The sequence below is a fragment of the Polyodon spathula genome, chromosome 25 (genome assembly GCF_017654505.1).
Source record: "Polyodon spathula isolate WHYD16114869_AA chromosome 25, ASM1765450v1, whole genome shotgun sequence".
Taxonomy (NCBI): Eukaryota; Metazoa; Chordata; class Actinopteri; order Acipenseriformes; family Polyodontidae; genus Polyodon; species Polyodon spathula.
The window spans coordinates 4,704,663-4,716,053 of NC_054558.1; the positions used below are offsets into that span (position 1 = coordinate 4,704,663).

The window sequence follows — 11,391 nt, forward strand, 5'->3', positions numbered from 1 at the left end:
AGCACTATACCAACTACTCTACATGGGCTCCCAGTGAAGGATCATTACTCAACAAATATCCTGTGAGAGACCCCCCCAATGGAAACCTCTTTAAAAATCATCAAAAGCTGTCTGTGTTTGGCTAGATGCCCTTGGCTAGATGCCCTAGGCTTTATCTTCTTCTCCACCCGCTTACTGTTGCGCGGTATATTTAAGAATAACAGATAATGCACTGAACTGCTTGCTACTAATGGAGCCCCTCTTAGCAGAAATCACTGCGTATTTAAATATGCTGAGGCAGCTTTCTTTAGCACTAAAGCAAAATGAACAGAAGAACTGGTTTCCCCTCCTGCCAGCCAAATCCCCAGGAGCTCATTTCATCCTCGGCATAAAATAGACCAGTTTATAATACTGGAAGTAAAAGCACGTTAAATAAACACTGCGAAGCAGTTAGTGCACAACATGAAACGCAATGAGAAACACTTCTGATAAGAGCCTCCATCCCTTCGAGTCCCACCCCCAAAACAGTTCTCTCAATCCAGCACAGAATGCACAGGGCAGGGGGCAAGACTTAAAATGTGAAGCTAGGTTACTGCATATTATTTTTACATCTGAAGGCATGGGTCAAATATAAGCTTGGCGGATTGCAACCACCACAAGACTACCGCACCATGAGGCAAAATAAGCTGCCTACACTTTGGGGAGTCTCTGCACCAGCCCTGGACTGAATAGAGAGGGAGGGATGGCACTTTAGTTCAGGATTATTGAAGTAAACCAACACTGCACCTTCACCACCCTCAGATGGCATACTTTTAAAGCAGCAAAACAATTGGCAATCTTGGTTTCTTGACTCATTTTCCAAATACAACCACTACCAACATTTTGCATCTCTGTGGAGCTACCCAGCACACAGTCTCTCCAACACCAGGACAAGATTGCTGGTTTAAAAGCAGTGCTTCAAAAAATAAAATAGCAGAAAATGATCTGCCCTTGCAGTGTGAAGGGACTGTGCACTTACAATAGAATACGTCTCATAATCAGATCAAGAGTTTCCTCCGTGCGCGGGGAAATTCTTGTGGGACTGCTTTTTTGGCCTTGGAAGAAAAGCTTTTTAGAAGTGAATTTCCCTTACAGGGAAACTTTTCAAATGGTTGTGTGGAACTGGACATTTAAAAAAGAAAGCACCACCTCCCTGATCGATCACCCTATCCCATTGAGACTTCCAGGGTCGTACTCCTATGCATTTACTGGCACTCTGAGGTTACATGAAAACAGATCTGAATGGTGTTGCTCTTATTAGAGTTTAGTAACAATGCAGAACATATGGAACTACCCAGGAGGGAATTCCTCTCGAATGCATTTAAAACATCGCAGCGTTGAGAGCACATACTGTACACATTTCTTAACTTTCCCTTAAACACTAGATTTATAAAAGAAATAAACAGGGGGCTATTCTTCAAGCAGCCAGCTGCTGTGCTGTACTAAACTACTGTCTATAGACAGTATCATCTTCTCATGGATTACGATGGCTTGTGTTGAGATTTAGGGTCAGTACAATGTACACAAACTGGAACTTACGTTTGTTAACCAAATAATTAATAAGTGATGTCAAAGCCTTGATGAGAAACTTAGGAGAGGTATGAAATATCATTAGATATCCTGAATATACTTTGCTTAGATGTAAATTAATCATTTTCTGCTTCTGGTTACTTCTCATAACCAACAGCACCCGTGGGATCAAGAGCGCTCTGTTTAATCTCCAAATACACCAGAGTGCAGACATTAATCTGTTCCCCCCCTGCAACAACCTGCCTTGAGCCCAGCTGAATGGTTACACTTTAATGCATCTAGAGATCAGACACGTTTGAGAGATCAGTTGAGGGGTTTAAAAGTCACCAGGGCGACTGAAAATGATTGAGTCTAAACAGTAACAGGAATAAAGAAATCTCAATGTTTCATACCTATACCATGTGACTCTTAAATTGAGACAGATTACACGCCCACGTTTTGAAAGGCATCAGTTATTTGCACAGCGCTCCTGCACTTTTCACAGTTTAGTTTGCACACGTCCTGATAGGTTTGTTTGGCTCCCAGCTAATCTGCTAGATACAGACCTGCCTGGACGTGCTGCTAAACGGATTGTTTTCGATGTGCAAAACACACATTGCGTGATAACAACAATCAATGGTGGAGCGCATTCAGCCACGGAGGAGGTAAACCGCTGTGCCTCGTCAGAGGTTATGAAGTTCAGAAAACACATTACAAATGCAAGTTAAATTAAGCACCGATAAGAAAACACAAGTGAAATTAATTTCAGTAACCTTATGCAATAGGTGTGCAGGCTTGCTTTATAAAAGTTCCCTTCTTACCTGAGTTTTTACAGATGCGTTTTTGTGTTTTGAGGCACAGCTGATATTACTGGTTTCAGTGCACAGCCCCACATACTGGAACTAGAAGCTTTTAATTTTAAAAGCTAGCAATTAACACTTTTTTAAAATGTCAAAATTCAAACCTTTTCTGCTGAACTAAAATTTGAAGATCTTCAGGTCGCAGTTTTGCAAAAAATCAAGAGCCATCTTAATTCCCAGGCCCCTTGATTAGGAGTTTTCTTTTCTTGTTTACCTTACCTTTGGCTGCTTGCTTGACACCACAAACTCCTCCAGCCCGCACACTACCCTGCAGGCATTAAAACAGCCCCCATCCTCCTCCAGGACACAATCAAACACTGCTTTAAAGCCATCTTCTTGTTAAAGGCCATTTCGTGATCCGCTGTGTTAGGCAAGAACTTCAGGAGCTCAGAAGCTGCACGCAAGACGCCTCCAGGTGACTGCTTTAGGTGACAAATCGGTTAACTTCTAGCTAGGACGGTAAAGCAAGGATTGAAGAACAGGGTGATGTAATGCTGCTTTGGCTTCCTCTTGTGTTTTTTTGTGTTGCTGGTACAAACCTCAGCCCAGGAACTTCAGCTGAGATCACACATTTCACAGGGAACAGCAAACACCGAGGTACCAGGATCCCTGCAGAACAGCGACTAAGGAGCAGGTGCAACTTTCTTTTCACTAAAAAGGACAATATTACTAGCAAGGAGCTGGTGATATTACATGAACTGATAATGTGCTTTTTGGCTGGGGGGGAAAAAAAAAAAGAAAAACACCGACAGGGTGCATGCACTTTCCAAACTTGAAATATCACCGCAAGGGAACAGGCTTGCCAATCGGACAAAACAAAGGCACTGAAAACCAAAAAAAAAAAAAAAAAAAGGGAAAAGGTTCTTAAAATAAACTGCTATCAAATCAGGAACTCCTCTTCCTTCCATTTTCAGAAACAAACAAAAAAAAAAAAAAAAAGGCGTAACATTTAAACTGATCCTCGAAACTGGAAATCAGGTCAAAACACAAACATATCCCCTCCAAATGGAAAGGCAACAGTGATGGCAAGGATCTCAGAGTGGTTTCACAGCAACACAGGCAGCATACACTGCGATGACTTTAATTTTTTTAGCACCACAGGGTATTTGTGTTTTAAAATGTGCAAGACCAACAGCAGGGTTTTTGTCAGGATATTCCCTTTGTCTCAAATTAAGAAAAGGGGCACAAAAGGCCACATCTTATGTGTCGACAAAAACACACAAAACTCAGAAGCGGGGCTCTTCGTAAACACTGGACAAACACCAGCAGGTCAGGCTTGCAACTTTTTTTTTTTTTTTTCAAAGGAACTCTTTTAAAGATGTTCTCCTGCTTCTTGCAACGTGAGCAAAACAGGACACCTCCATCTAAAGGAACACAAGGTGTCAGCAGCAAACACAACTCTCCTCAACTGGAACAGAACGTGTGGGGGTGGGTGGAAACAAATGAGAGACAATCAGGAAATCTTCAAATAGGGCAACACAAGATGGTCAATATTTGAAAACATTCTTTAAAAGGTGCTTTTTCCCTTCCTCTCACTCTTGTTCTCTCTCCCCCCTGGGCCATAGGTAAAGGTTTCTCTCCTACGGAAACACTTGTGTTTTTGTGCAGCAACGACTCCCCTTGCAACAAAACAAAAGGAGTCATGAATGTTGTCTTCAACTCACTTCCAGGCAGAAACAGATTTTTCCTCAAAAGAAACACAATTTATTGATACTGAAACAAAATCAACTAAGCGCTTGTGCACTTGTGTATGTGTTAACAGCTCATTCTCAGCTGCGTGAGAAAAAAGGTTTCCATATATATATTTTTTTTTTTTTCCAGAAATTAGGCGTACACAGCACAAAGCAAAGTCATGAATCAAATTTTCCCCACTTAAAACACGGAAACTGGCATCACAACAGCAGTTATACAACTTTTAAGCTGCTATTTAGTGAAAATGTACAAATACTGAAACAAAGCTTTTTTTTTTTTCTTTTCCCTCACTCCGCTTGAAAAAGGCTTATGTATATTTTACAAGAGCCATTCCCCAGGGCACAGACAGTCCCCTCAACACCCTGGCTTTCCTTTCCAGTCCAGCGTTACTTGAAGCTGATGAATGCATTTGATGAACACACAGATTTTTCTTTTTTTTTGTGGTGGTGGTTTTGTTTTTGTACAAAATGTGACATTACATTACAGTTAATCAAACCTACTCAAAACTAAAAAGCTTTACAAGACAATCAAATGGTTAGCATTACATTTGAAAATAACAAGCACTGGCACCAACAATACCCCTCCTGTTAACAGCCTTTAAAGCAGGTACCGCTAGAGTCACCAGAAATCTGTGCAAAACGCAGCGTCCATCAGCAGACAGCTGCAGGACTCCTACACTGTGCAATAAACAGTAGTGTTCTACTGTCTCAATCATAAGCATGCCCCTGCCCCAGAACAGGACCTCCTCTCCCCTCATAGATACAGTACACACGTAACACTGCATCCTTCAATTACAATGACTCGTTTACAAAGATTTCTGTTTTCTCTAGCAAGAGGTGGATTAACCTTTCTTCATTTTATCTTCACTGGTACCTCTCTTCAACCAAGGCAGTTGTAATGTAATGCTGCTAATCCCTTTACCACAGTGACATTTATTTTCATCTCAATGACCAGTTCAAAGACGTTTTTTATTATTTTAATGAACCTAAGACAATATCTCAGGTCGCAGTTTTGCAAAAAATTAAGAGCCATCTTAATTCCCAGGCCGGATCTGAAAATAGATCTATCTCCCTTTCAGAAATTCAAATAGTTTGACTGCTGCTGTCAGAGCTGTGTGTGATGTTAACTTACAATTGGGGGGGGGGGGGGGGGGGGGGGGGGGGGGGGGTGGTAAGTCATTGAGATAAAATTAGAATTATTATCAGCAGCAGCAGCAGCTACACATTTCTTAATCTTTGTTTCAACATCCATGCACACACACATACACACACATTATATATATATATAGATAGATATATATAGATAGATATACACATACACACACAGATATTTTTTTTTTTTTTTTTTTTTTTTTTTTAAAGGTATTACCCTTGGTATCACAATGTATTTAAACTCTGGGATAATCTCCTTACTGGATTGCAAGTGTGAAATCACACATCTTATTAACTACACTGTACCAGACCCCATAAAAAGGTTCTTTACTCCACTCCCATTCTGAGAGTGCATTTCTACAGTACTAGCTTGGGTCTGTACACTCATTATTTTAGCCTCTGATGTTAACGTGGGGCCATTCCAAACAGCTATCCAATATCCCCCACAAGCACATCGTATTTATTAAACGGTTCACTCTAAAATGAGAAAGACCCTTTTGCAACAAACAGAAAACGGAATCATGACTGTGTTCATTTAGATAACTAATCCTTACTTCCCAGCTCTCTTGCATTACTTTACCCACGTCGCCCATTACACCGAGACTGGCTTTAATGGCCATAATGTCATCACACCAATGCGTATAATTTAAATACGCTTCAGGTATCAATCTGCCAGGTTACAACCTAACCCTATTAAGGTATATGATTTTATATACATATATATAAAGTTGTGATGAACCAGAGTCAGAATATTAAGTAGAAAGCTGACAGTAAAGAATTAAAAGTAACTCTGTTTTGAAGCAGAAGCATCCACATGCTTTACGTATCACAATGCACTGCAAGTAAACAAACACTGCCTGGGTTCTGCTTGGCTTAGTGCTTCTCAGGAATTGAGAAATACAACTCCATTCTTTTCACTGGTTTCTACAACTGCGTCCTCTGGTCAAACATCACATGGCACCTTGACCCATGAGCGGGTAGTTAAACAGCTTGCCTCTTAGCAATGGTGACTGATTAACAAGCCTGCCGAGGAGCAGCAGTGCGCAGAGGGGCATTGAAACAAACACGATCAGTTCCCCTGTGCTAATTCAGGATTTGAAGTGGCCAGGCAAACACACTCTGGGCCAGAACATTTAATTCAGGGCTGTGTTTATAGCATGCATTAGTGAGAGAGCAGATTGTACATTTATAAATCTGCTGTGCCTTTTATTCTTTAGTATTTTTGTTTCTACATTTAAACATTTGCACTGGAGGAAGAAAAACATATTTTAGGGACTGAAGAATAGCAAATCGTACTGTTTTACGAATAGTTACAGAAGCAACATTTTCTCCCTCTCAAAAAAACACCTCTCACTTTAACACACAAAATAACCACCAACCACAGTAAACATTTCATCAAACCCAACAGCTGACCAACCCCCCCCCCTCCCCTTTTGTGTATTATTGGTGCCATACAGTTTGTAGGAATGAGTTACAGAGCAAAACAAGGCTGTCAGCTTTGGAGAAACACTTCCAACCCACTGGGGGGGTCTGAATTACTCAAACCAAGCCCCAGTGTTATCACCCCCTCCATACTACAGACCAACCATTACTTTCATGTTATAGAGATGCTTGTTTTATTTTTTTAAAGGAAAATGACAATCAGACATGAATTACATGTCCAAGAAGCCACACTTTCTTTCAAACAGCGATTAGGCTAAATAGACGGCTTTGTTTCACAATGCGCATTTACTTTAGCATTTAGAAGGGAACCAGTAGGATTAAATACCTAGCCAGGATCTGTGCAGCTAGTGTCTCAGACCTGTGCTGAAAACACCATGTCAAATCATACTGATCTTTGGGGATTTCATGCACTGCAGAAGCAGACAGCCCAGCCAATGCTCCACGGATAAACAACCTAACATTATCTGTTTTTTTTTTTTCTTTTTCTGCACAACAGTAAAAGTGCTTTTTAAACAGTAACCAAATATCTGTTCTCTACTGTCGTGTACACACTAATAACACAAAACAACATTTCTGCATTTAGAATCTCCACCTTTGTTATATAAACCAGTAACTGGACTGTACTTGTGTTTCTAAAAAAGGAAAATATACAACTAAACTCCTACCAAGTACATGGCAAGAGTTTAATCAACACTAAACCCCTACCATTATTTTGGGTTAATGCAAGCATAAACATTCAGCTTTGTGGATATTTTTTTTTTTTTTTTTCAAGTCAACATGGTTACTGTCAGATTTTGCATTATGGGATACTAAATCTGTTATTAACATAAACACACAAGAAGGTACCTTAAGATAAAAAGGAAAGCACCATGTGAGCAGATTGACAATAATGAACGGGTCTGTCAGAAGATACTCATCAGATCCCATACCACTTTCGCTGCACAAGGTCTGCATTTTACTTGAAGTATCTATCAATCCCAAAGAGCCTCGTTCGGGTCTTCAAAGAATTATTTTACATTTAACAGAACCCAAAACACACTGCGCCCTTCAGCAGGAGGAGGCAATTAAAGCTTTGCAAATGCAAACCTTGAATCTGATCAGCGACAGGGAAACACCAAACAGCAAAGAGGGGAAGAGACATAAAAGGCAGGCCCAGTTTACCCACATCTGTTCAAAGAAAATCACAGGGAGGGACACTACAGCAGAGCACAGCTCAGCAGCCCTGATGGAATTTCTATTGGTCTTCTTACACAGTAAGAGGGGATTCTCTGTAACACACTGGGAAAATGTGACCCCCGAGCACCCACAGCTGCAGTTCAGGCAACTGAAACAGCTGCTTGTTTTATCAATAGCCAATTGTAAAGAAACTGAGAGGTGTCCGATCTGGCGACGCCTGTACCTCTTAATTACACGCAATGGAAAAATATGACCAAGTGCTTTTCGTGTGCCCTGCTGCAGGCTGCTCAGTATGTCATACAAATTTATTTATGTATTTAATCATTTGGATTAACTGCAACCAAGCTCACTGTGGGCTCGTACAGGCCTACTGAATTACACGACAGTGCCATTCATTTTCACATCTCTAGAAATTTGATGTATTTCATTTCTTAGCAAGCCTGCCTTCTTTAACCCCCCCTACCCTCCTCCTCATAATATTGAGCCTGAACACCAGTATATGGATTGGAACAGTATACAGAACACAAACAGGTAAATCTGTTAAAAAAAAAAAAAAAAAAAAAATTAAACTAAAAAGGAATAGCTCTGATAATGCAAGACAGGCTTGCAAACCTTTTGATAAAGTTACGTTTTTGGACCCCAAGAACTGGATTCGTGGATTTTCTTTTTTTTTGCCTAAAAGAAGGGTTATTTTGTTTGGCAAAATGTGTTGCCAACGCCCAAACTTAATACACTGATGTATCCCATAATACAAAACCAGGCGCATGCATGCAGTGCTGTTGATCTGCAACCTTACAAAAATTTTTAGGACGCCCCACGCACTATGATCATCACCAGGTAGTCCTCTTCGGTTTTGGCAAGCGCTTTTGCGGAGGAATCCAAGAACTGTTGGGAGAAATCGCAGGGAGGGAAAGCGTGGAGGACTCCAGCGTTGTCCTTGTCTTTGCTGCCTCCGATGGGCAGGCTGATGACACCGGCAGCCTGCTTTTGTTTCAAGTAAGACACCAGGTTCTTCAGGGGTCTCTGGGTGGATGAAGCTTGATCCGACTCGGAAGTGCCATCGTCTCCCGGTACTGCGAGGAGGACGGAGTAGCCTTTGGGTCCTGCAGCTTTGATGCGGCGTGTGACCTCGTCGAGCTTGGGCTGGTCCAGACGCAGGCGCTGGGTGATCTTCAGCTGAGCCACCTTGCCTCCCGTGGAGCCGTCGATCAGCAGGCTGGTGGCCACGTTGAGGTCCCCGTCCAGGAGGTGCATGTTGGAAGGGAAATTGCTGTTTTTCAGGAGAAGCATGCCTTGCCAGGCCAGGGTGAGTTTCTGGCTGCCTTCCTGCTTCTGCTGCTGGGAGGGCTTGGAGGAGCTGACTTCCAATCTCTCATCTTTCTTGACCGGGCTCTTGCAGGCGTCGCCGATCTTGCGTTTGCGCTCCCTCTCTCCACCGCCCCCGATGCCAGCGTCAGAGAGGCTGATGTTTTTTAGCCGCTCTCCTCCTCGTTTGTCACCTTGGCCCTTTTCTAAGCTGGCGCGCCTGTCCCTGAGGGGCGGGGAGGGCCTCTCTGTGCGCACGGGCCGCTCAGAGTCACTGTAACGTCCGCCGTCTCTGCTGCTCTCCCCTGGACTGCGCTCCAAGGAAAGGCAGTGGCGCCTCCTGGCACGCTCAGTGCTGTCTGGGGAGCGCTCCAGGATTCGGCTTTCCTCCAACAGCCGGCGCTTTCGGGTTTGTTCCCGGTTCTGTAGCTCTCTTTCCCGGTCCAGGGACCAGCTCTCTCGCGGCCTGCGTTCCCTGTCCAGGTGTTCTAGCGGATCGTAGCCTGCTCTCACTCGGTCTCTGACAGGGGCCCATTCAGGAGCTGGGTACAGCTCCCTCTCTCTGAAGTGCAAAGGCGGGGGAGTCCTTTCCCTGGCCCTTAATGGCTCTGGTGCTGCGCGGTGAACAAAGCTTTCTGCCACCAAGTCATAGTGAGGCAAAGGCAGGGGCTGCAAGTATTGCTGTTGGTATCTCTGCTCTGTGTCTGCAAAATCCACTCTGAGTCTGCGATCCGGGCCCCCCAAAGCGAAGCCTCTCATGTGGCTGCAAGCTGCCTGGGCGGCATCCAGACTTTCATATTGAATGTAGGCCCAGGTGTCCCCTTTTCTGTAGTCAATAGTTCTTATGGTGCCAAAACGGTCAAACTCCCTGGCAAGAGCTGCCAAGGGAACCCAGGGCCCTAAGCCCCCCACCCAGAGGCGAGTGCTGGGGGTGGCTTTGCCATAGCCGATCTTGATGGGTTTTCGGCAAATCACCTTGCCAGACATTGCGATCATGGCACGGTGAGCCATGTCCAGGTTCTCATACTTGAGGAAACCATAGGTGCTGGTCTGGCCCTGGGTGGGTCTCTTAATGTCCACTTCAGTGACCACCCCGAACCTGTCAAAGGCCCTCCTCAGGTCGCTCTGCGTGGCAGTGATATCCAGGTTCCCAAGAAACAACGTCCTGTTAGCTCTTTCATCATCTTCAGGGGAAAGGACTTCCTCTTCTCGGAAAGCAGTCCTATTGTAAGCTGGGCGTGCCCGGGCGTCGAAAAAGGCATATTCTCTTACCCTCTGCAGATCTCTGGGCAGGGGGGGCGGTGGGGGAGGGGGTAGACGCCCCAAAGCAAGCTGCTGCAGCCTGTAATCTCTGTATCCCAGTCCAGTGGGGGATAAAGGTCTCTGGACGTGTGGGTGCCGCCCTGCCAGCACTGCGTAAGTGTCCTTTTCAATAGGGGAGCGGCTTCTCCTCCTGTTCATATGCACGGCCTCGATTTTCAGGGGGCGATCGTACAGCACCAGTCTCCCCCTCGCGTGCTTGGCCGCCCTGGCATCCTCGGGCCTCCTGAAATTGACAAACGCCACCCTCTCGTCGCTAATCCGGCTAATTTTAACACTCACGTCGCCAAATTTCTTAAACTCGTGGAAAAGCCCGTCTTCTATCTCTTCGTCGCTGAGCTGGGAGCCCAGCTCGCTTATTTTAAGGGTCTTGTACTCACTCTCGCTGTTGAGAGGCGGCGGCGGCGGCGGCGGCCGAGGCTCCCCGCGGGTGTTGATCCTGGCGGGCTCCGGGTTTAAGTTATTATCGTGGTTCTTGCTGCAGGAGCTTGCGAGCGCAGCGTAGCCGTGGTTGCTGCTGGCACTGCCGGCTGCGTGCCTCTCGAAATCCCGACTTTCTCCCCTTTTGTCGGCGAGCAGGCTCCTCCTGGTCGAGCTCCCTTCGCTCTTTGCCGAGCTGTTGCCGTTGCTGTTGCCACCGGACACAGAAAGAGCCATTTTCTTGCTGGTCGGGTGGCTTCCTCCTCTGTCTCGGATCTCATCCAAGGCCCTTGAGCGTTTCTTCGCCGGCGACCGCTCTTTGCCTTTCATTTTCGCAGTCTTATTTTAAGGACCCACACACACAAAAGCACGCAAATTTAAACTCGGTTCCTAATCGAAATCACGGTGTGTTTTCTTTTTTTTTTTTTCCCCCACTCAATGTTCCTCCAGCGAAGAAACCGCATACGCCATTTTGGGGCAACATCAAAGAATGCCCG

General features: G+C 44.6%; 1 protein-coding gene across 1 annotated transcript; it reads right to left on the minus strand.

The window, feature by feature from the left end:
- Positions 1 to 5,252: 5,252 nt before the first annotated feature.
- Positions 5,253 to 11,391, minus strand: LOC121299870 (RNA-binding protein 15-like). The gene has a single exon (XM_041228042.1). It carries the CDS (start codon positions 11,222 to 11,224, stop codon positions 8,654 to 8,656), a length of 2,571 nt encoding a protein of 856 aa, XP_041083976.1. The 5' UTR covers positions 11,225 to 11,391; the 3' UTR covers positions 5,253 to 8,653.

What these genes read in the sequence shown, in the direction of transcription:
- LOC121299870 (XM_041228042.1), bottom strand. Translation starts at nt 11,224, where the DNA reads ATGAAAGGCAAAGAGCGGTCGCCGGCGAAGAAACGCTCAAGGGCCTTG.